We start from the raw sequence: 25,265 nt of genomic DNA on the forward strand, positions 1-25,265 counted from the left end.
TCACCTCCGCCAAGGTGCACCAGCCCTTGTGAGAAGTGCAGGGACATTGCAGCGAGCAGGCACTGGGGATTCTGCACGGTAGTAAAACACCAGCAAAAAACAAGTCCCCTTCTGCCTTGCTCCTGCCCGGGATGGGTAAGGGTGCAGATCTAATGAGGTATATGGTCTTGCTTCTCCTGGGGGACAGAAGGAAGAGTTATAACCATTGCTCTCAGGAGCTGGATCTCTGTGCAGGTGCTGGCTGAGCTCCCAAGTACTTGGGAGGATTGATCATTTTGTGCCTAATAGGCTGGAAAGGGAAATGGGTCCAGAGGCCAGAAAAGTGTATAACCACTGAAATCCAGGGGCTGGAGGGAGCATGTCTTGGGGCTGGAGGTCTGAATCCTCCATGTTTTTTCTCTCTTCCAAATGTGTTTTTCCTTCTGCCAGGGTTTCTCACAGACTCCAGGAGATGGATACTGGTACCAGTACCCCTGCACCAGAAACACGCTAGTTGGAGAAAAGTGTTTAGGCTACACCACTGGGGTTTGGATGGGCTGAATTTGGGTCTTCAGGATTTCCCATAGACCTTAATCATTTCCATCATGTGCTGAACAAGCAATAAACTCTACTGAATACTCCTTTTCCCCACCAGTAAACCAACCTAACAGCCCTCTGGTCTTCCTGATGAACCCAATTAGATGCTTTCTGATGGCAGGTCTCTCCGCAGCACTGAATAAAGGATGAGGGCTGATGGCCAGAGGTGTGTCTGGGCTTTCTGTTTGACATGCTACAGCATCGAAGCAGCCTAAAGTACTGTGTTAAATTAAGCCTGTGAAAGAAGCTGGGTTTGAAGTTTGGTTGTCCCAAAGAGCTGGTTGGGCGCATGTATCTATGTCTTCATCCTAATAAAATACCTGGAGTCACTATATCCCACCATGGATAGTTGGGAGATGGACTGGGAGAATTGGATCACTGGGTGGGACCCTTCTGTTTGCAGAATTTCATTCTCAGCATTAAAGGTGGACTAATAAGTGCTGCTGCCTCATCCCCAAATGTGGCTTAGCCCCCAGCTCAGCCCTGCTCCAGCCTGTGCTGCTCCTGGGATGGGCTCTGGGGTGAGAGGCAGTCAGTTTAGCTGGAGAAGATGTGGTGTCCTCTGAGCCCAGCTCTGGCTCTGTGGCCCCTGAGTGCCACTGGGCTTTGAGTGAGCCCTGAGCATTGCTGCCTTCCACAGACGGGCTCCAGATGAGCACCTGAGTTATGGGGAGCAGAATTCGGGTCCTGACCACTCCTCCTGCCATTCCTCCCTGCGTGGTCTGAGGCAAAGCAACGACTCCCACGCACCAAGTTCTCCTAGGAGGAGAGGGCTGACCAAAACCCACCTCCCACCCCAAAGTGGTGCCCGGGTCAGAGTCACAGCACTGTGCCCCCATCCTCAGGGCAGAGACACGGCGGCGACCGGGACAGCACCGGCGGGACTGCTCCTCTCGGCATTACAACGGAGGTCGTGCCTTTCCTTGCAGCACCAAGGTGGGCAGAAGTGAACCCGCCTCTCCTGCCGGGACCCGGTGCTCTCTTTTTCTTTTTTACGCAAGAGCCCCCTCGGAGAGGTGGGGGGGCCGGCCCGCCACCCCGGCTTTGACGTGCAGCCATGGTGACTCAAGCCTGCGTCAGGGGCTGCGTGTCCCTCATTATTTATTTATTTTAGTGTGCTTTTTTTTTTTTAATTATTTTTTTTTTCCCGAGCCGAGCGGAGTTGCCTCCCCTCGAGCGAAGGGGAAGCGGGGCCGAGCCGAGCCGAGCGCGCATCCGCGGGGCGGCGGCGGGGGGAGGCCGGCAGCAGCCCGGTGCCGCGCAGCTTCCCTCGGCCGTGGGGTGCGGAGGCAGCGGCGGCGGCGGCTCCCAAGGTGGCCTCGCAGGTGTCCGGTCCTGCCGCCGCCCGGGCGGGGGGGGGACCCCGGTGATTTTCTCCGGGCCCCCCCGGTCAATCTGTGCCGGGAATTCGCTCTGCTTCCCGCCGCGCCGGGTCGGTTTCAGCCGCAGCGCAGAGGTAAGGATGCTCCCCCCTGGGCCCCGCTGCTCGTCGGCTGGCTGCTTTAATTCCCCACCTCCAACCCTCTCCAGCTGTCGGGGTTTTTTTAGGGGGAAGGTGCCCAGGGAGAAGCTGGGGGGATGCCTGAGCCTGGAGGCATCAAGCATGGCCCTGCGGCTGCTGGCATCGAGGGTTGGGGGGGAACCGTTAGAGGCAAGCTGGGGAAGCGGGGGGGGGTAACCCCGGTGCCGGGGGGTGGCACCAGCCACCTGCTGTGGGTTGTTGGGGGGCTTATTCCCCCCCAAGCCACTGCCTGAGGGTGGGTAGAAATGCCGCTTCCAGGCTGACCTTGACAATAACATTGGGAGAAGAGAAAGCATTTGGCTGCAATGAATATTTAATTCCCAGCCACCAAAGTGTTGGGGCTTTATTTACCCTCTTTTTTTTTTTTTTTTTTTTTTTTTTTAGTACTTTCTGAATCTGGATGGATTCTTTTGGGGCAGAAAAATGAGGGTTGGGGTCCTGGTTTCATGCAATTCTCTATATTGGGTGTGGGGAGTCCTTATTTGCTTCTCTGCATTTATTGCATTGCTGATGCCCAAAGGTGTGTGCTTTGGGCTGGCATCTCGACCAGGTGCAGATTTGCATAATTCTGGGAATGTGGGGCTTAAACCAGCCAAGAAATCTGGTCCCAGCTCTTTGTAAAGGACACAGAAAATGAAATTGTTCTGCTTCTTGGATCCTGCCTTGTGTCAGAGGCAACTGAGGTTTGAATCCATCAGGAGCTGATGCAACTATTTCTGGTTTTGGTAGGAAAAAACCTGAGATGCCAGGCAGCTGAGCTATTCTCGGGAGGGTGCAGAGTTTCTTGTGAATCTCTCTCTAGAGGTGTTGGGACTAGGTCAGGGAAGCTGGATGGTGGCTTGATTGGAGCTCAGCTGCTCAGAAGTGAAATAAAATTTGGGTCTGTCTGTCCTCCAGGATAAATTGGAGAGATGGCTTCACAGAAATCAATAGGAACAAATGGGTTTGGTTTAAATCTAGAGTGACTGGAGTGCCACTTCAGGCTTGCACAGAGCAGGGAATCTGGAGTCAGAGCAGAGCCAAGCCAGGTGAGAGTCACGAGGATTAAATTTACCCCAGATCAGGCGCTGACCTACGCACATCCAGACTAAACCATTGCCTTGGGTGGAGGGGCTCAGATTTTACCCCATCCTGTGTTGCATTTGGATTTGTTTGTTTACAAACATGGATGCTTCATGAACTACAGAGCAGAGTCTGCAGAGGGATTTGGATGGTGCCCATTTGCTGCCTTTCAGAATAAACCTGGGCTGCTTTTGGGTTCAGTCACTGACCTTCAGCCAGATTGGGTGAGTTAAGAGGGATCACTGAGAGCTAACTGGAAAAAGATCATCTTGTGAGCCTAGTGGAGCCCTGAAGGAATCATATGACGGTTGGCTTTGATATGGTGTCACACTGCTGCAGCTGATGTGTGTTTTCATGATACCAAATGAGACATGAAAGGAGACCAAATCTGATGAATCAATGGGCTCATACACTTCCTGACAAACAAGGCGCTGAGGCTCCCCCTCCTCCGGTGTTGTTGTGTCTGTCTCATGACCCATCTGCAAAACTGCCCTTTCTGAGGGTTTGCGGCATCCACTGAAGAAAAGAGTGGCACCAGAACCACAGCCTGCCATTGCTGGTAAGAGACCAGAGCTGGGGGCTGTAGGAAACGCATCCACCTCCAGGATGAGCAGGTGGCAAGTGGTGGCTGGGCTATGGTAGCCACCCTTCTGCATGCCTTTAAGGGAGCTGGGGACTATTTATAACATCTGGACACTCTGGCTGTCGAACGGCACTTGGGTAGGTGTAAGACAGAAGCGGAGGCAGCTCTGATTCATCAGCGAATGTGAATCGATCCTGTGTCATGGTGCTAAAGTGGGTCTGAACGTTTGCACAGGAAGGACGGCGCAGAGTATCCCGCTCCTCCGGCAGGGAAGTTCCTGGTGTGTGCTGCTGAGCTGCTTACAAACGTCTGCCAGGGCTGGAAGCCTGCTTTCCTGCAAATCTCCTCGCATGTGTGTGGTGCTCGGCTACCCTGTGCTGTTGTGTGTGCTCACACTGTCCCTGTCTGAATTTTGCACCTCCTCACATGTGGGTGCGAGGGGTGAGCACTGTGGGACCCTGTGATGTGGGACTGTGAGCAGTGTGGATGGGTGTGACTGAGTCACCGTGTGTTGTCTCTGTGGGGTGGCAAGAGCCTGGTGCTAATTAGCAGTGATTGTTTAAGGAAGAGGAGAGAGGGAGCAGCCCTAATGAGTCCAGATGGCAAAAACCTTCCCTGTGGAGCCAGTGAGGATGAGCAGGGGAGAGGAAGATCCGAGCTGGAGCTCTGAATTTCCTGGTTTGTAAGCAAGCCTCGGCTCTGAATAGCTTTAAGATGGAGGCAGTTCTTCCTGGCCTCTCCTCATGGCAGGAGATTTGCTTGAAGGAGACTGCAGAAGGGCCCCTGTAGAAGGGCTGGGGAGGTCAGAGCTGAGGTGTCTCCCTATGGGGCAAAAGTCTCTTCCTGGGGCTTTGCAGTGGAGTTTAGATGTTGCCTGGAGGGTCCTGCCCCTGGTTTCTTGCAGCCAAGGGGCTCCACAGGCCCGCACTGCAATGCCTCACAAGAGAAGCAGTTTGCAGAGGTGATCCTGCTCCCAGCTGGGCTGCACTCACAGCCTTGGGCAGTGGCATGGGGCAGGCGGGGTCCTGGAGCTACTTTTCTTGTGGTTTGACCTCAAAGCTGGGACATGCACCCTGAGTTCCTTCCCTTTGCTGCTTGGCTTTGCAGGGTACAGAGGGAAGATGGGAGAGGTGTCCGCTCTGTCCTTCCACATCTCCTTCCTGGGCTCGCTGGCTCCCTGGGTGACCTTGGATCCATCCCTTCCCTGCTTCAGCCTCTCCATCTGCATAAAAAAGCCCAGCCCTTGGTGCAAGGTTTCCCTGTCCCTGTGCATGTCTGTGAGGATGGGGAGCTGCAAACAGAGGCTCAGATCTCACAGCCTGAACCAGAGAATGGCATTTCACCTCCTGCAATTCCTCTGTGCCCTGGACCCTTTGCTCTCCCTTTTCCTAGCTCTGATCTTGCTGGAGCAAGCTGGACCTTCCTGGGTCTGGATCTCCAGAGGCTGGGAGCATCATCTCCTCTCCTTTAGGAGCTGCTGGGGTCTTGCATGGGAGCAGCAGAAGGAGCAAAGGCGGTGGGGTAGGGAAGGACCAGCAGAGTTCCCATGGTTTAAATGTTATTTTGAATTCACCAAATCCAAGTCTGTTTTTTTCTTCTTCCCGTCTCTCCCCCCTCCCCCTGCTCCCTCCTTCACTTTCCTCTTTATGGACCCAAATGGGGCATAAGTGCAGAATTTGGACACAGGAGCTGATCCGTCTCTGGAAGAGGAGAAACCTTCCCTGGTGCCCACCCTCCAGACCCAGAGCACAGCTGCTGCTGGTGCCTGCTCTACGTGGAGGCTGCTGTAAATCCACTTTTCCTCCCTGCCTGCATCTGCATTCCCTGGCCTAACTGAAAGATCCACTGACGTGATTCCAACCTACATTATTGCTCCCCCAGCCACCTCCCTGAGAAAGCAAGGATGGGCCGAGGCAGGACACGCGGCTCAGAGCTCCCTTCCCTGCTAAAGCATGCAGGAATGTGGGGAGCTGCTGGCAGCACTGGGGGATGCACAGCACTGAGCTCCCAAACAGTGGCATTCCCACAGTGGGGGCTTCCATCTCCATCTGGGAACAATGGGAGCTTCCTGATGGTGTCAGACCCCTGGGTGTAGCAGAACAGGAGCCTCTCCTTCCATGCCTGCATGGGGTGAAAACTGCTCATTCCACAGCCACCTATGGCCGTGTGCACTCAACCTGATGCTCCTGGGTTGCTAGAGCAAAGGGACATGGTGGATGAAGCGTGTAAAAGTGAGAATCATCTTCAAGGAGGGTCCTGCAGATGCTAAAGGGTGGGAGGTGCAGGAGGTAGGTAATCCCAGAGACAACCCCGTGATGCTCTCGCCTTGTGGCTCCCCCTGGGATGCTGGCAACTGCTCCCAAGTCATTTTTCAGGCACTAGTGCTGACCCCAGAACAAACTGGTGCCTTGCCCAGCCCCTCTCTGTGCACCCACATTGGGGACATCAGCGCGGGTTGTGTCTGAGAGAGGCACCTGGTCCTGCAGCGCAGGGGGGCTCTTGCAGCTGGGGTCTCTGGAAGGCCCCAGTCTTCCATCTAAAGAAGGGAAAATGCACATTTAAGAAAATTGAGGTCATAGGGGCTTTGTAAACAAGCTGAATTTCCATCTTCCAGTGGCGAGGGGTTTCTATCTTTCTTAAGCTCAGAAAGCTCCTGGTTGTCAGCTGATCTGCCTCATCTTTCTTGCATCATAGTTATTATTTTGGGAAACTATTTTTATTTATTATTAAATTCCTCATTCAATCAAATAAATATGCAGAGATACCTTTTTTTCAGATGGATTTGAACTGCACTTTCCAATCTGAGGGGTGCAGGTCTTGGGCCTGATGTAAAATCCTGAGAAAATTAATAGAAAGGGCCCTGTTGTCCCCTGGATTGGGTCCTGGTGCCATGCGAGGCGGCTGGTTCTTACCCTAGACCCAGGAGAAAAGCTCAGCACCCATTTTGGTCCCCAAATCATTTGGGAATGTTGCTCGTTCAAGGAACTGAGAGCCTTTGTGGCTTTGGAGGTGCTTGGAGCCTCCTTTTCCAGGAGCACCGTGTCCTGGTGCCCCATGACTCCTAAGGATAACACTGACCCGAAGCGAGGAGGGGAGAGGCAGAGACCCAGAGAGGTGCTGGGGGTTTGCCCTGTCCCCATCATGCTGGCCTGGCTTCACGCTCTCTTCCTGGAGCTGGGCATCTCCCAGGCTTTGCTCTAGGGGGATGAGTTGTCTCAGGAGAGCCACGGGGTGCTGAGCTTTGGGACTTGGCCAGCAGATCATAGGTTTTCAGTCCCTAATGAAAGAAGAGACTTTAGCCCCCAAGGCTAAGTCCTACTCAGGGCTGAGTCACCCTTGGAAGGAGCTGAGCAGACAGGGAGCAGCAAACTACCCATAGGCAGTTCAACTGGGTGCCTAAATTCAAGGTCCACATTCATCTGCACAGAATCTGATCCAAAATCAATGGAAATCCCGGTGATTTCCTGGCTGCTGGATGAGACCTTCTCTGCCCTCTGTTCCTGGTACCAGCAGCTGCCAGCCCATGGCCAGGGGCTGAGGATGCTCTGTCACGGGCAGCTGCGTGAGGTAATTGCTGCTGCCGAGCTGTGAACAGTTTACGTGAATGGTTCTTGTTAGGAAATTAAACATTGCTGGACCAGGCTGGAAAGAATAATTCAATCGGCTTCTCCGGAGGAGCTGATCCAGCCAAGGTGGTGGAGCCGATGCTGTTGCCTGGCAACGGATGCAGCTTTCAGCTGAAAATAGCTTTTGTAATAGGAACGGGGCCTGGCAGATGGGGAACTTTCTTCAGGGTGAGAAAGCAGCAAGGTGAGGGTGAGGTTTCCTGCTGTGGCTGATGTTTCGCTCCCCTCTGGCACCAGGACTGCTGGCTGGGGATCAGTTTTGCTGCCTGGCCTGAACCCCTGCTCTGAAAGGGCTCAGGATTGTGAGATTTGCTTGGAGCTGAATCAAAAAGTTGGGTGCTTCTGCAAAGGGAAGAAGAGATGGGGACAGCTGAGGGAAAACATGGGGGGGGTCTTCTTCCTGCTCGCCGGGATGGAGAGCATGAGGTCTGTCCCATATTGCCCATCCCAGTGGAGATCAGGTGCCTGTGCTGACCCCAGGGATGGATTGTTTGTGCAGTGTCACCTTCAGGATGCCATATGGGTGCTGCACCAGCCTTGAGTTACATGAGAAAGCCACTGGTGAGGGTGAAATGACCCCATGGCCAGCTTGGGGCAGGATGGGTCCCTGGGCACAACACTATTGCTTTTCCAGGGACTGGTGACCATCCTGAGGTCCCTAGAAAGTTGAGATGGTCAAGAGAGAAAAAGAGCAAGCATGACCCTTTGGAAGAATCGTCTCAAGACTTGAGATTTCTTGTGGGTTTTCTCCATCTTCTCTCCAGCTGGTGAAGCTCCATGGTCCCAGCTGGGGCAGAAACACCCAGTCTGGCCCCAGTTCTTCCAGTATGGTTAAGAAGGGCAGTACTTGGTGTTTTTCTGGGTTGGGGAACAGCATAGACCTCCCTGATGCCTCATAGCTTTTCAAAGGGGATGAACGCTGTGGGGCTAAGCTGGGCCATGGGCACTCTCTGAAATGCCTGGTGTCGGGGTTACTCATGCAGTCAGAGTCATCCCTGGTGCAAACACATGGGCTGTGTTTGCCATTGCACCCCTCCTCACCTCCTACTTGTCCCGGCACTGGTAGCAACCCCACACTCACCCCACGCTCCCCTCTGTGGGTCCAAAAATAAACACACCTGTGCCTGTCCCAGTCCAGCACCCACAGGGGCTGATGCAGGAGTTTTGGGAATGAGGAGTGGGGTTGTTAGAGGATAAAAGGTGTCTCTGTCACCTGCCACCATCACCCTGCACCTGGGGAAGGTCCCTCCAGAGGGTCTAGGAAGCTCTTCTCTGTGAATGAAGAACCAGGGCAGTGCTCCCTGTTAGCAACCCCCAGCCAGGGATGCTAACCCCAGCTAAATGGGGGTGATGGAGACCCTGCTGTGCCTTGGGGCAAAATCACCTCCTTCTCTGTTGACCTCTTCCCTGTGCAGGTCCTGCTGATGAAGAGGAGGTGAGCCCTGAGCTGTAGCTTGCACAGGTGTGTGCCCTGTGGGACATTTGTCTTCTCCTCTTGCCCCATCCTGCCCCCCAGGGCCACACAGAGCCGTCCCAATGCCGAAGAACAGCAAGGTGACACAGCGGGAGCACAGCAATGAGCATGTCACTGAGTCGGTGGCCGACCTGCTGGCTCATGAGGAGCCTGTGGACTACAAACGCAGTGTGCTCAATGTGACGGGGGAGGCTTGGGACAAGCAGAAGGACGGGGAGGAGGAGCTGGATGCGGAGAACCGGCCGGCGTGGAACAGCAAGCTGCAGTACATTCTGGCACAGATTGGCTACTCCGTGGGGCTAGGCAACGTCTGGCGCTTCCCCTACCTGTGCCAGAAGAACGGAGGAGGTGAGAGATGAGGCAGGGATGGGCTCAGGTCCTGTGTGGGTTTAGGTATGGTCCTGCCTCCATCAGGGTGCGGATTGCTGGACAAGGAGGGAGCAATGTGGTTTGTTTTGGCTCTGAAGGAGGAAAGGGGCAGCTGGAAGAGCTGGAAGAGCCTGGTGTGGGTGCTGCTCACTGCAGTGTGTATTGGTGCAGTGATGCAGGAACCCCCAGGGTAGCGTCTTCTGAAAGGATGCTCACCCTCCTGCCTCGAGGACAAGACAAGTCCCAGGCCAGGAGCCAGGATTTCTCACTACATCCCTGATTCCTGCTGGGGCAATTTGGAAGCTAGTGAGAAAAAAAGAAGAGAGCATCCCTCTGTTTCCCTGTCCAAAATCTGCATTGCGTAGGCTCCTGTCCGTCCCCAAATTCAACTTCCAGCCAGCTCAGGAGCAGACAGGTCTCCTCCAGCTGTGCTGAGACCCAGTACTGCTCGTGTCACTGATGGGAGGGTGGGTTGCTTGTCCATAATCCAGATCCCACCCCGAGGCCTCTCCACCGCAGCACCGACCTTTGCAATGATGGGAAGCATCCCCTGCAGAGCAGCATTTAACGGGGCCAGGATCAGCCCAGCTTTCTGCTTTGCTTTCGCCTCATGCTCACCATATTCCTGGCACTGCATCGCTCAATGTGCCCCCAGCCCCAGCAAGCCTGCAGTGCCCTCAATAATTAAAACATCTCTGGTGTCATCTTTGTGATGAGTCAGCCTCCCAGGTTGACCCATGCTGTCAGGGCTGCCCACACCCCTCGCCAACCTGTCCTGGCTGGGGCACTGTGGCTGTGGCCAGCCCCTGCCCCTCTGCATGTCCCCAGCACCTGGTCCCTGTGGCGAGGGGACACTCACAGCTCCCAGTGCCCTGCTTTGTTTCCATGCAGAAGGTGCATGTCTGGGTTTTGGTGCAGTGTGGCTTTGCATAATGCAGCTGTGGTATTGCAAAGCTTGGGGGGGGGGGGGGGAGGAGGGCTTTTGCACATTGTCTCAGGTTGCAGCACTCATCTGCAGGTGTGCAGGGCTTGAGTCTTGAATGCATGCACTGGCTGCATTGCACGTGCTGGCACACATGCATCTCTTGCAGCAGGATGGGTTTGTGTGTGGCCCAGGGAGGTTGGAGGCTGAGCCTGGGGTGAATGCAGGGCTGGGATAGATTGATGGAGCACTGCTGCCTTGGGTAGAGAGCTCTCACGTCTGTTATTTCCTGGTTTTCTTGATTAAATGGGATCAGGACCCAGCTTGGGGCAGGTGGTTATAAACTAGGCTTCTCTTAACCCCTCCATGCTTCAGTTTCCACATTGCCACAACAGCCAGTAATTACCTGTAATTAGTGCAAGGAATGAAATTCTCTAATCTTACTCTGAGGGTCTCTGGCATCCTGGGGTTTTAGCCTTGTCCACCTCAAGTGCTGGCAAATGGGAGGGGCTCCCAGGCTGGGATGATTCCTGATCAGAATCACCTAGCAGAGCCAGGGCTGAATTTGCTGACGGTGTTTGGGGAGCATTAAGCAGCTGCTTTTTAGTCAAAAGGCCACATGAGATGTGATGTCAGGATGGGGAATTGTACCTCTGACAGCTGTGAGACCTGCTGTGGTGGAGATGGGTGTGCTGGGTTTGAACCTTACAGCTTGGCCACATCCTACTCTGGGACATAGGGGCACAAAGCCAGACAGATACCAGGGCAAGCAGCAGCTTCTAGGAGATCCTTGCTACAGTATAATGCCTTCCTGCAGCAGGTCTCCAGACAGGCTTTACAGGCTGCCTCCATATTTCATGATGGGGAAACTGAGGCACAGAGCTAGGAACTGGCTTGAGCAGCAGAATGCTGAACTCTCCTGAACCCCACATTAGTCCCCTCAGCTTTTTGGACAAGTGGCACCATCTTGCCTGTCCCCTGGTGTGGATGCTGCTTTTCTGCCTTTTCTCCCCACTACATTTACCCTCTTGGCCCCCAGGTGACATTCCTACTGGGTAGGGAGCCTGGTGCCAGGCAGACAGATGCAGGAGCTGGGCAGTGATGGACAGACTACTTCTGGGCTGCTGAGGTGGTGGCAGTGGCTGTTTTCTCTCCCACTCCCCTTACAGGTGTCTGTGGGGGAGAGTGGCTGTGTGCTGGCAGCAAGATGGGTTGGAGCCAAATTCTCAGGACTTGGTGTGCTGGGAGCCACTGCAGGCTGGTGATGATGCATGGGCATGGTGCCCATCTTCCCAGGGGTCACAGCAGGAAAATCTCTGATGTTGGAGAAATTTGCCTCCAAACTTGTCCATCTCTTTCTTGCTCTGTCTGCTGATGGGTTGAGGTGCAGATGCACAGGAGGGTGTTGCAAAGATGGGAAGCTCGTGCTTGTTCCCAGGGTCCAGCTCCGCGCTGCACTCTGCCTTTGCTTTCACCCTCCTAATCACCCTGGGTGGCTGCATCTTGATTTACCTCCCCACTGTGTTTCTAACGTCCATCCCTAACTCGCTGTGAGGGCACTCGTCCTGTGAACAGAGCATGCTGCAGCCTCGTGGCAGTATCGTGGGTTGAACTGCTTTGCAGCGCTGCTGCTTGGTGGAGCATCAGCACCAGGTCCTGCCCTGGCCCAGGGCTGATGCCTGTCACCAGGGAGTAAATCCAGCCAGGAGCTTGCCCACAGTGCCCGGGCTCCAGCATGTGCTTTGTGGCCACGTGCTCCAAGCCCCATCCCGCAGCCCCCGGCAGCAGGCTGGAGTAATTCATCAGCCAGGCGCTGCAGCGTGAGTCATCGCATCCTTTACGGCCATTTGGTTATGCTTCATGAACTGCTAATTTCTCTCTGGTCTCCTCAATTAGGCAGAGATTAACTGCCTTTCTATTTTGAGCTATTTCTACCCCTACCAGAGGACTTCGCTTTGCAGGGTGGCACGTGGCGTGGCCAGTGTTGCTGCGGGGCTGTTGTAGTGCAGGGGGTTCAGTTGTGCTCAGGTGTGTGTGCAGGCAGGACCCATTGGTTTCCTGGTGTGTCCTGAGGTCTGCACGGGTGTGGTGTGCTGTAGGGGTGTATCCTGCATGTACCCACATTGTCAGGGATGTTGCACGCTTCCCTTCCGTGCATGTGTATTTTTTAGTGCAAATGAATGGACCAGACAGAGCCTGTCTGAGCTCTGCCTGTCCCTCCCTGTCTGTCTGTGCTTGGCTGCACGGGAGCAGGCAGAGATGGGTCCATGATGAGCTTTCTCCCCCCTGCCAGGTGCCTACCTGGTCCCGTACCTGGTCCTACTCATCATCATTGGGCTCCCCTTGTTCTTCCTGGAGCTGGCGGTGGGGCAGCGGATCCGCCGGGGCAGCATCGGTGTCTGGAATTACATCTGTCCCCGCCTTGGGGGCATTGGCTATGCCAGCTGCCTGGTAAGTGCACCCATGGGCCCCTTCCAGCCCCCACCTCAGGGTGTGTGGGACACTTAGCAATCTGCAAAGTGGAGGGTGGGCTGGAGGAGCCCAGTGTGGGCATTTGAGGGGTGGATGGCAGCTTTTCCAGCTCCATCCGTGGGTCCGGGGCTGGTTTGGGTACAAGCCTGTCCCTGCTCCCCTTCCGTCACTGCCCCACGGGAAGTGGGGTAGAGACTGTGTCACTGCCTTGCGACTTCACACCGTGTCCTCCTTATTCCCCCCAGGTCTGTTTTTTTGTCGGTCTCTATTACAATGTCATCATCGGCTGGAGCATCTTTTACTTCTTCAAGTCCTTCCAGTACCCTCTTCCCTGGAGCGAGTGCCCCATCGCCAGGAATGGCTCGGTGGCTGGTGAGGATGGGGGAGGTGCAGCTGGGAGGGAACAGTTCCTGGGGAGGGGGGGCTGCAGGACACTGGAGACCCCCGATGTCTGCATCTATTGGAGGCTGGGGACACTGGAGCCTGGGGAGTCTCCTGGGGGCGTGGATTGGATGGGAGAAGGTGCCACTGGGTCCTCTGCAGTCCAGGTGCCTTGTCCCTATGGAGATATTTCCTCAGGTCAGACAAGTCCTGGCCACGCTTTCAGACAGATTCTTTCCCCGTGGCTGGGGTTTGATGCCTGTTCAAGGACCCAGAGTTTGGGTCTCTAGGCTGCCTTGGTGCCTGGGACCAGGATCTGACCTGGGCTGTGCAGGAAACTGAGCTGGGCTTGTCTGGCTGCTTTGTCAGTGCCTGACTGAGACTCTGGTGGAACTAGTGGTGCTCAGTAGTATCTGAGCATCTCCTTGGGACAATCTGGGAAATTTTATAGTAAATGCAAATGTCTTCAACTGTATTTAACATCTTGTTTTTGACATGACAATGGCTTTATGTCCTGTTCCCTTTTTCCTGCTAAAAATCAGCGCTGTTATCCTGTCCCTCAGTTCCCAAGGATGCCTACCTTCCCTAGCCAGCTCCTGCAGGTCTTTGACATTAATTTATGTTCATCCCCTAAAAGACAATGGATGACTCTCCCCCAGCTCCTCACTCTCTGGTACCTCTGTTCATTTGCAGTTGTGGAGGCTGAATGTGAGAGGAGCTCAGCCACCACCTACTTCTGGTACCGGGAGGCCCTGGACATCTCCAACTCCATCTCAGAGAGTGGGGGACTCAACTGGAAGATGACCCTGTGCCTGCTGGTGGCCTGGAGTCTTGTTGGCTTGGCCATGATCAAAGGCATCCAGTCCTCGGGGAAGGTGGGTATCTGCAGTCCATCCTCCAGACCAGGCTTTTTGTATGACATGAAGGCAGAAACCTCCAGGTCCACACTCTCCTGCCCTGCTCTGGGGTGTCTGTGTTCTTTGGGATGATCACACTTGCTCCAGAGCTGGGGACATCTCCTGGGGGCCCAGAATGAGATCAGAGAGGGTCACAGGGGAGGGGTTTCATCCAGCACACCTGCAGCAATGCCACCACAAGCCAGCCAAAGCACCTGTCCCAGTCCCTGTGTTTGGGGGCTGTCAGATGTCCAGACCATCCAAATGGATGCTCTGAGCAGCATGAGCCTTGTAACTGAAAGAGGTGTGGAAGATCTGAATAAGGCAGCAGCTCCTTCACCTGCAGATCCCAAAGGCAGCTTCACCCATAGGACTTAGGTACAGGAGCAGAGCCTTCCTCCATGGAGGAAGCACTGGGGCTGCACACCAGAAGCAGGGCTGGGAGGAGCAGGAATATTTGGGAGAGGGACGCTGAGACCTTGCTGGAGTTGTTGATGTATGAAGGAAGGCTGTGAAAGCAGTGGGGTCAGGTGCAGAAGGGTATGGTTCCCCCAGGACCCTCAAACATCCTCATCTCCAGATGTGCTCTGCAAAACATCTGGCACATTAGCAGGTAGCACAGGGCAAGGAGACTGCTGCCTGCAGCACTGAGAGCTGTGGGATGGGAATATGGCACAGGAGTGGGGCCGGGGCAGCACATCCCCCCTGCTGAGGGTGAAGCCCCAACCACATCTGCTCTGCCTGCAGCTCTGGGCTGATGCTGGGGAAGAGAGTCGGGTGGGAAGGCAGAGCTGGCCTTCCCTAGGGCTTGCCAGACACTGGCAGTTGTGTTCCAGGGTTTTTCTGAGCCAGTGCTGACACCTTTGCAGCCTCAGCAAATTTTCCTTCTCTCTCCTAAGTGTGCCCAAGCACTTTGCAGGTCCACCCAGGCTTCAGCATTTGTAATGTCCTGCCTTGGGCCATGTCCCCTCTTTTCACCCCTTTTGTGCTGTACTGTTGATGGACGGGGAGGGAGCTGAGCCCGGGGGGCAGTAAATGAGGTTGTGCCCATGCTGCATCCCTCTTGCCCCAGGTGATGTATTTCAGCTCACTCTTCCCCTACGTGGTGCTGGTTTGCTTCCTGGTGCGCGGACTTCTGCTGCGCGGGGCGGTGGATGGGATCATGCACATGTTCACACCCAAGGTAAGAACCCCATGCCCAGGTTCTCCTCCAGGCTCATCACACCAGCTTGGTTTGGAGGGGGGAGGTTTAGCTGCCGCAGAGGCTGCAGTCACTTCCCTGTACCCCACAGCACACCCTCACTGTGCCCATGTGCTCTGGTGCAAGCAAGTCTTCTGTCCTCACATCTGAGGCTGGGTAACAGCTGCCTGCAGAGGGCTTCTTTACCCAGTGCTCAGCCCTTCACACACACATCATTTCACAGAACCCCACTTTTCCTCTATGATCCACACCTCAAAAAATAGAGCATCAATCCCAGATGACCTCGCAGGTCCCAATAAATCAGCCAGGAGTTTTTAGGAACACCTTGAATACAGCCAGGACTCGCAGACTGCCGTCCTAGTGCTGCTTTGAGCCTTGGCATTGCTCCTGTTGCCTTCAGGTGTCCAGAAACAGGGTGGGCAAGAGGGGTCCCTTAGGTGATGTATTTAAGTACTCTATGAGATGATACTGTCTGGCAGCAAAATATCCACCAATCTTATGCAATTAACCAGCTAATTAATTAATTAAGCAGAGATGTAGATGAATCAGCTGAGCCAGGGAGGCTGCTACAAGATATTAATTGTGAACTCTTGATGAACAGTGCTTGGAGGCCTCCAGCCTGCATCAGGGCAAGGGAGATGATGTCCAGGGGATGGGCAGCTACCAACCCCCCAGCCCAGCCACTGGGTTCCAAACACTCCAGGCAATGGAGGTGGGCAATGGCAGGGGCAGGATGCGGCCCCATTGCTGTGCAGCATGTGGCTCCCTTGGTGGGGGAACTGGGATACCAGGTGGTCTGTGGTCCAAATCTTTGCTTGCCCTTCTCCATGTCTCAGTGTCCTCCTGTGCAGGAAAGAGAAAAAGGACCTCCACATGCTGTGTAATGCAGAACCTGATTGTGGCAGCACAACGCCAGCCCATGGCTGCTCCAGAGCCAGCCCTGGCTGCAGGCACATCAGTCTTTTAGTTTAGCTCTGGCTCCATGAGGATGAGTTATGGCACCACCAAATCACCTATTTTCTTCTTCTGTGTCCCCACCAAGCTGGACAAAATGCTGGACCCCCAGGTGTGGCGGGAGGCAGCCACGCAGGTTTTCTTTGCCTTGGGCCTGGGCTTTGGGGGGGTCATCGCCTTCTCCAGCTACAACAAGCAGGACAACAACTGCCACTTTGATGCCACGCTCGTCTCCTTCATCAACTTCTTCACTTCTGTCCTGGCCACCCTGGTTGTGTTTGCCGTGCTGGGCTTCAAGGCCAACATCATGAACGAGAAATGTGTGGTGGAGTAGGTGGATTTGCTTTCTGTCTCTCTGGGGTGGGGAAGTCTGTGCTCCTGCCGGTTGGGGTGGGTCTGAGGCAATGGAGTAAGTGATCTAGAATTGGGTAATGTTGTGTTTTGGTGGACCCAACTTTGACCCAGGTCAAGGTCTGGATCTCCAGAGATGTCCTATTGTAGCTGAGAGCATGAATTCTTCTAGCTTCATGAGGGAGTTGGGCATTTAGCTCCTCCAGCCTAAAGTTCAGCCATGAGGCAGGCTGTTAGTCTGCACATTACTGGTGAGCCCATGACTGATCGCATCACCTGGGTTTCCCTGAGTTTCTACTCGTGGTTGGGTCTCCTTGTCTGCGACTGAAGAGCTACTGTGCTGTACCCCAAAAACAGCTGGAGGAAGGTGAATTTGTGCACCTCGTGTTATTGTTGGACAGTGAGCTGCATCCATAAAAATCCTGACTGTGACAAAGCAGAAGAGAAGCCACAACAACATGTGGCTAAGCAGAGGCTGCAGACAGCCTGTCCCCTGGTAGGGTCCCGGTTGCATCCTCTGTCATGTGGCCTAATGCAATATCTACTTGTGCAAATTGCTGGACAGCATGTCACGGCTGGGACCTGGGCAATGTGACCCAGGCAGGTTTATCCTGCCTGATGCAAAGGACTCACATGGTCAGGCGCTGTCCTCCTTCCCAGGAGGAAGGGGACATCTCCGGGTGACTGGGCTCTGCTCTCCCTTAGGAACGCTGAGAAGATCTTGGGCTACCTGAATACCAACGTGCTAAGCCATGACCTCATCCCTCCCCACGTGAACTTCTCCCACCTCACAGCCAAGGACTACAATGAGATGTACAGGGTGATCATGACAGTGAAAGAGGGGCACTTCAAAGAACTGGGCTTGGATGCCTGCCTGCTGGAGGACGAACTCGACAAGGTACCCGGTGGCATTCCTAATAGGAGAAGCAGATCACCATGTCCATTGCCAGTCCCAGGTCGGAGCTACTTTATTTGGGTAGCTCCTGGCACTTGGATCTGGAGAAACTGTTTTTATAGACCCTCCATAGGGATGGGAATTCCCTTTCTCTGTGGTCTTCCCAGTGCACAGGGATCTTTCCTGGGGTGCAGAAATGGTCTGCCCATAGTGAGTCTGACAGCCACATCATCACTTCCAGGCTGGGGTGCAGGAGTGGATTTTTGTTTCCTTCAGGAGTTGTTCAGTGGGACAAGAGAGACCTAAGGCCTGCAGGGGCATGCAGGCTTTGTCTCTGACATGCTGCTTCTCTCCTTTTGGCCTCTCTCCCCCAAACAGTCAGTGCAAGGAACTGGGCTGGCCTTCATCGCCTTCACGGAAGCCATGACACACTTTCCGGCCTCACCATTTTGGTCTGTCATGTTCTTCTTGATGCTGATAAACTTGGGGCTGGGCAGCATGATTGGGACCATGTCAGGCATCACTACGCCCATCATCGACACCTTCAAGGTGCGGAAGGAAGTGTTCACAGGTGAGGTCTTCTGCATCCTCCTGGGGAAGGGGTGGAGGTTCCCCAGTGCTCTGGGGGTCATTCCAGAAGAGCGTGGATATGGTGGAGGTGTACCAGGTCCTGTTAACAGAGGGAATGGACCACCTGGTTCCACAAGAGAAGGCCTTGCTTCCCCCTTGGGTGCTCTGCTGACCATACCTGTTTGCTCCCTGCAGTCGGCTGCTGCATCTTCGCCTTTGTGGTCGGCCTGATCTTCGTGCAGCGCTCTGGGAATTACTTTGTCACCATGTTTGATGATTACTCAGCCACGCTGCCACTCACGGTTGTAGTGATCCTGGAGAACATCGCTGTGGCCTGGATATATGGCACCAAGAAGTAAGGCTTTTGCACAGGGAAAAGAATATCTGTGCTATAACTCCTGGCTAAAAACAAACAAACAAACAAAAAACAACCAACCAAACAAAATACACCACCAAACCTACCTTCCAGCTCTTTCCTGTGGGACTTTTTTTCCCAGGAGGCAAGCTCTGATTGAACAAATACCCCGATAGCAATTACCTTATAGAGGAGGGATGTCTCATGTCTGTTCACTGCTGTCTAGGATCAGTCCTCTGCCTGTCCCTAGGTGTAACACAGCCCCAGGAACACATCCTTCTAGCGGGTATCTAACTTTGGTTATGGTGCTCTCTTACTTGTTAGTATGCTTTTGTCTGAGGCTCTGGGTCACTCCCAAGGGCACCTTGTCTGCCCCAGTGCTGGCTGGAGCAAGGGAGGCTCAGACTTATGTCAGGAAGCCTTTTCCTTGAGAGGTTCCCAAGCAGTGCTACCAGTTTGAAGGACACTGAGACACTTGCCTGGATCAGCTGGGCTCTTGAGGCTCTACCTTGAGCATAACCCACAACAGGGTCTCCTGGGAGGAAGTTTCTCTTTTGAAAGTGGGAACAGTGTGGTTCCATCTCTTTCCCTTGGCAGGTTCATGCAGGAACTGACAGAAATGTTGGGTTTCCGGCCCTATCAGTTCTACTACTACACCTGGAAGTACGTCTCTCCCATCTGCATGGCCGTTCTCATGACTGCCAGTATCATCCAGCTGGGAGTCAGCCCCCCGGGCTACAGCGCCTGGATCAGAGAGGAGGTGAGCACAGCCCCGGCCCCTGCTGCTGCCCCCACCCGGGCCTGGGCTGAGCAGGGAGGAGATGAGGGCTGCAGACCACCCTGCTCTTCCCTCCTCTGCTCGTCTGTCCTCCTGCTGCTGGATGTCCTGTCTGAGACTGCAAGTCTTGAGTTCTGACCACGGGCTGAAGTTTGACCTTTGGGTTTTGGCTTGGTTCCACAGCTACCCTCTGTGTGCAGGACCATGCACTTTTTCCTGTTTTTAACTTTCTTTCTGCTAGTTTCATGTAATACCCCTCAAGATAAAGTCTGGCAGAAGGCAGCAGGGACTGCCTAGCACATAGGATACATTGTACCTGATATGCATCACCTTTGCTGTAACAATCCCTTGACACAGACCTCTCTCTCTCTTTCAGGCTGCAGAGAAGTTCCTTTTTTACCCAACCTGGGCCATGGCTATTCTTATCTCTCTGATTATCCTGGCATCCCTCCCTCTGCCTCTGGTCTTCATCCTCCGGCAGTTCCACCTAGTGTCGGATGGCTCCAACACACTTTCGGTCACCTACAAGAAGGGCCGGATGATGAAGGACATCTCCAACTTGGAAGACAACGATGAGACCCGCTTCATCCTGAGCAAAGTGCCCAGTGAGACCCCGTCCCCCATGCCCACACACCGTTCCTACCTGGGTCCAGGGAGCAATTCCCCCATGGAAATGAGCAGTGCCCCCAACGGACGATACGGGAGTGGGTACTTAATGGCCAGCACCCCTGAATCTGAACTGTGACTGTTGCCTGCCAACCACCCCCATCGGGAGAGGAGGTCACTGGGGAGTGGATCCTGGCTTTCCAGGCAATGGGAAAACTAATAAAGACAAGACAAAGAAGAAAACCCTCTTAAAATCGTAACCCAAAGCAGCCATTTCCAAGATGACATCAGGAAGAATGGATTGCGGGAGGGGCAGGACTCCTCTGACAACCCTGGGCTGAATGGCGGGACCTCCAGGGCTTGCCTTCAGGGAAGGGAGGAGGAAAAAGTGGTGATGCAGGACCTCTCTGAGGGTCCTTCTCTTGCAGCCCAAATCCGAAGCAAAGAACCTCTCTTTCTAAACAGTTGATGGTTGGAAAAAGGACCTGGTGTCAGGTGGAAAGCCAAGCACGCTTCCTCCTGCAGCCCAGTGCTCTGCCCTCCCTGTCCATTGTTCTTCAGCCGGGAGGAGCCACGGCCTTATTCCAACGAGCACAATTAACCATCGATGTTCATAGCACAAAAGGGTGCTGTTGTTGTTGCCATCGTTGTTGTATCTCCTGTAGTTTTTATAGCTGTGGACACACCCAGATAACCCCAATATTTTGACCAGGGTTGGCAGGGAGCAGTGTGGGGCTGGCTGAGTCATTGTGGTGTGTGGGACTGCAGCTGGTGGATCCTTGGTGTCTGTTTTGTTACTACCAGCATGGTGATGGTGTCTGCAGGTTGTTCTGAGACATGGAGATATCATGTCCATGAGACAACGTGGACAGCATGCTCTGTGGTTGGGCAGTTATTGGGCTGAGAGGCAGCAGGACCTCTGAAGTGAGTGATTTTGGATGTGTGAGCATGTGTGAGGTCTGAACCAGGGTTACAGTGATAGGTGTCAGGAGCAGTCTCCTGGAATGACTCCTGACATGTGGGATGCTCTGCTGAGCCAAAATCCCTGGCATGGGATCATCTCCTGTTGCCACTTTAGATGTCCCAGTGGGACAAGCAGAGCTGTGGGGCATCCAGTCCTACCACAGTCCTGGTGTAGCTCTCAGGAAACCACCCCCCTAACTTACCTCCCTTGCACCCACCATCTGAGGTGAGCTGGGCAGTGATTATCTCTGGACATGTCTTCACCTCTGAGAGCATCGAGCCGGTGCCTGCATTGCCTTGCTGCTGCACCTGTGCAGGGGCTCTCCAGCCTTTGGAAGGGGGTAACCAGCTTTTTGGGACAGCAGATGGAGGACATGTCCTCTGAGCTGCGATGACCAGAAGTTGGTGCCGGGTCCCAATGTCCCTGCTAGCTCTTGATCCAGGCTGGTGAGCTCCTGTTAGAGCCCAGGAGCCTCTATCATGCCCATCCATGTTATGGGGACCAGATCAAGGTGATGCTATGTTTTTTCTCCCCAAGCTGTCTAGGAAAGTTTGGGGCCTCCCAGCTCAGAGTTTTTCCCACTGGGACTGATGTTTTTTTCCCTGAATCATACATAAGCCAAGCATTTCTGTCAAGGGCACCAGTATTATGTGGCCTTTTCCTCCTTTCCTGGTGGGTGCAGGGGAGAAGCAGCCTGCTTGATGCCCTCTCTCCCTCTCAGCACATTGCTACAGTCTCAAAAGCTGAGGGAGCTCCTTAGCTTCAGTTCTGCTAGGCTTAGATGATGTGTGGTAGTATTTCAAGTTAGTTTGAAGGCCAAGTTCATGGTTGCTTGTTCATGAGCCCTTCTCTCCTCCACTTTCCTATCAATAGATTTTCTTCCACCTTGATTCTCCTTTTGGCTGAGAGTAAAAGGCAGACAGTATCTGGCCCATTTGCCACATCCTTGACTCCTCCTGGCACCCTAGGATGTACAATGTCCCCCACAGTGACATTTCTCTTGTGGGTTGTAATCCTTTATTTATAGTCCTTCTCCTTTTTGTTATGAGCTCAGCTGGTGACTTGGGGGCTCTGTCTGGGAGATTAGCACAGGACCTTTGTGAGCCATTTTTTCAGGTGGAAATGGAGGCATGGATTGAACCAAAGCAGCTCAGTCTTTGCTGATAGCTCTGAGAAGCACCATCCCCAGGATCAACCATGCCCTCATCTCTTGTCCAATCTCTTCACCATCCTCTCTGCTGTGACTTTGGTCTTTCTCTCCTCCTGCCCCTACAGAGGAACACAGAAATATCCCCACTGCACCACCTCTGAATGGGAGAAGCACAAAACCTATGCATTTCTCCCCAACACCAGGCAAGATGTTCCCTCCCGTCTCTTATTTCTCCCTCTGTCCCTGATTTCCTCCTCATGACCAGCAGAACAAAGGATGAACCAAATCATTGCAAAATGTCACCTTCCGATGCAAGTCAGACTCGCACCCCTGAGCCTAGGGGATTCCCACTGCAGCTCCCATGGAGTTACTGGGGCAGGACACCTCCCGCAGCCAACACATGTGGTTCCATCTGTTCCCATGGCACAATGCTCCTCAAACCCTGGGGGGAAGGATCCGGCCCTCCATCTCTCCCATCACTGTTCCCAAACCAGCCAGGAAGGCATTTGCCTTCCTCCCCTCTTCTTGCAGCGCCAATAAGAGGCAAAGTCAATAAGAAGGTAACAAAAAGCTATATTATATATATATATATATAAAATGTATACAGAGAGAGGAGATGGAATAATAACCTAGAGATTCTCTATTTCTATTGTATATTTATTCTGTAAATGTCACTGTAAATGATGTTAAATGACAAAATGTATTCCAAAGTGGCCCATGACCTATTTTCATTCCCAGTGCTGTACAGATCAGTTCTCACTGTATATCAGACATATTTTTACCTTTTCATTTCTTGTGCGTGGTGGGTGGCCATCCCTCCCCCCATGCCCCTCCCCAGCCTCAAGGGGTCCCCTAGCATGGGGAGACCACAGAGAGGAGGAGGGGGGAGGAAGCCTTTCTTTTTATCTGTGGAAGTACTGTATTTCTGTGTGGTATTTGCTTGGTGTTAGGCACAGGGGTCTGTGCGGGGGTAAGTTGTAGGTGATCCGTGTCGTGGCCGTGTGAGCGTGTGCATGTTCGTCCATAGATGCTGTGTGGGGGGGTGTGCGCGTGTACGTGTGTGCGTATGTGTTTTGTTTGGGGTCACTTCTTGCTGTTCTTGGCCACTTTTGAAGCCTGCGGTGGGGCTTTCTCCCACCTGCCAGGGCAGGCTCTCTCCTCCACGCACCTTCTTGGGGTCCCAGGGCTGTGGATAAGGACAAATCTGGTGACTTTTAGCCCTGGCAACCACTTTTATTTTCTTTTTCCCCCTCAGAGGCACAGGGAATAGCTGCTAGTTGTGAGCACAGACACTTTCCAGTTTTCATCCAGGCAGTCAGAGCAGGAGGGGGGAACCGCTGCCGATATTCCTGCCCCCTCCTCTTGCTCCCTGCCTGGTTCCCAGCCTCGATCCTGCTGCTTGGAAGGGGATGGTGTCCTCAACAGGAGATGCTGGCTGAATCAGGAGGGGTTGAAGTCCTGAATGAGGAGAGAGGCTTACCCTCCTGCCCCTACACAGACCCTGGCAGCTCACATTAAAGCCCAGCTCCTCCTGGGAGCTGCTCCCGCTGCCACACTCCTGCCCCTGTCCTCCCCTGAGCCTGGGTCTCGCCAGCAGGAATGGGGCACAGGTGGCAGGGCTGGGTGGCCTCGGTGGCACTGCCAGCCCCAGGGGACACGGCCCAGCCTGGACAGAGACATGGCAGCACACGGGTTGTGGCCACTTCCCCTGTGGGTAAGCACAAGGCTGGCAAAGCACTTCTGTACAGGTAAAAGCACAGATCTGGTAGAAACTCGTCCCATGTATCCTCGTAGCCAGTGTATTTAACATACGTGCCGTGCTGGCCGGACTCATTGGCAGTCGAGAGAAACCCTGTAAGAGCTGTAATGGAGTCTGATTAAAAGTTTCTTCTTACCAAGTCTCTTTGCATGTTTCCTTTCTTGGGGTGGGCTTTGGGGTCTCTCTGAGGTTTGAGGTTGCAAAGAGCTAAAGCAACGGGCTCCAAGGCTGCCAGCACCCATGGACATAGATGTCTCTGTCCTTCCCTGTCCTGTCCAGCCACCCATATCGTCCTTCTGTCTCCCCTTCTCCTCTTTGATCCCCTTCCTGTGCCTCCATCAGCCCCTGCAAGGAGTCCACTGTGGGCATGGCTGCCCACAGGCTCTCCAGGAGCATCACAGAGATGATCTTCCATACTGGACCAGCTCAACCAGTACACACTAACATTATGGGGCACATACACTGGTAAGACATATGTTCCTCTTCCAATGCCCTGCTAACACTGCTGATGTCTCATTCAGAGCACTGCGGGTGCTGGGAGTCTGGAGAGCCACCTTGGAGAAGGACTGGAGCTTTCCAGCAGACCCAAATAACTTCAGCTGCTGGATATCAGCTTAGTAACAAGCTTAGTGGGAAGCTTCCCTTCGCTTCCCTTCTCTTGCATCTTTTGTAGCTTCTTTGGCTTCCCCAGGTCTGATACCAGGGAGCAAGGAGGGAGGTAAAAGAATAGAGGTGAGTTGGGACCAGCTGAGATGTGCCAGCAGTGGGGATGCCATTGGGGTACTTTGCTGCTGTGAACTGTGAGCATCCCCTCTGTGGTGGCAGCTGCATAGGAGCAGGTCAGGTTTTCTGAGCATCTCTAGTGCTGCATTGTCTGGAGATGTAGGTGCAGCATTGGGGTGAGGACCTGCACTGGGGGCTGGAGGAGCAGCACTGCCCATGGCGGAGGCAGGAGGAGGCACACAGGTCCCTCCAAGACCAGGCTCTGGGGCAGCACATCCTGCAGGGCAATGGCCAGTACAATGGGACACAGAGGATAGCTCTGGCCCCAGCACAGCCCCATCTGTGGGATCAGGGATGGAAATGCTCCCAGCTCCTCCCCAGCCTCAGAGACTTCCCCAGTGAGGCAGAGCAGAGAGGGATGAAGGAGTAGGGGTGCAGAGCCCATCAAATCCAGCTCAGGGTGATGTCTGAGGCCCTGCGGTACCCACTTGTGGCTGCTCACTGCTGTGCTGAGCTGTCAGGCCTCAGCCTGAACCTGTGCTCACTCTGCAGTGTGTGCTGCCTGATTACGAACTTGGAAGAGGCTCAGACCTGGGACGCAGGGAGGTGACACATTGCCACTGCTGGACTGTGTGTGAGCAGTGGCTGGCTGGCACAAGGGCCTTGTCCCCAGGCCACCCCACAGTGTAGAAAGGGGGTCATTTTGATTTATCCCCTTCTCTCTCAGGCAGGGAAATATTGCAGCTATCTGCAAAAGCAAACCCAGAAGAAAAAAAAAAAAAAAAAAAAAAAAAACAAAACAGCAAAGATGATGCATCTTTGGGATTGCAGTTACTGCATGGGCTGAGTGAGCTGCTGCCATGGAAAAGCCCCAGGCTGGGAGGGTGAGAGCAGGGCAGGCTTCAGCTGTGTTCACTCTGAGGAGTCCCAGGGCTGAAAGTGGGTTGTGGGGGGATATGGGGGCAGAAACATCCAGCTTCTGGTGCAGGGGCTCCACGCAAAACCTGCCTGAAACAAACGGCAAAGGGTGATTCTGGCCCACATGGGGCTGGAAAAAAGCCCTGGAGAAACAAAGC

General features: G+C 54.0%; 1 protein-coding gene across 2 annotated transcripts; it reads left to right on the forward strand.

The window, feature by feature from the left end:
* The first annotated feature begins 1,404 nt into the window (after nt 1-1,404).
* SLC6A17 (solute carrier family 6 member 17) lies at nt 1,405-23,605 on the forward strand. 2 transcript variants are annotated; one of them, XM_084498306.1, is made up of 12 exons: nt 1,405-1,512; nt 8,785-9,191; nt 12,428-12,585; nt 12,852-12,978; nt 13,681-13,862; nt 14,956-15,066; nt 16,127-16,368; nt 17,095-17,287; nt 17,663-17,855; nt 18,050-18,209; nt 18,807-18,969; nt 19,364-23,605. In XM_084498306.1, the coding sequence occupies exons 2-12, from the start codon at nt 8,906-8,908 to the stop codon at nt 19,730-19,732; spliced, it is 2,184 nt and encodes a 727-aa protein (XP_084354432.1). In that variant the 5' UTR covers nt 1,405-1,512; nt 8,785-8,905; the 3' UTR covers nt 19,733-23,605. The 2 variants fall into 2 exon arrangements, with proteins under 2 accessions (XP_084354432.1, XP_084354431.1); XM_084498305.1 differs by lacking the exon at nt 1,405-1,512 and adding an exon at nt 1,765-2,032.
* The last annotated feature ends 1,660 nt before the right edge of the window (nt 23,606-25,265 follow it).

This window comes from Aythya ferina (assembly GCF_964211825.1).
Source record: "Aythya ferina genome assembly, chromosome: 25".
In the NCBI taxonomy this organism is placed as follows: domain Eukaryota; kingdom Metazoa; phylum Chordata; class Aves; order Anseriformes; family Anatidae; genus Aythya; species Aythya ferina.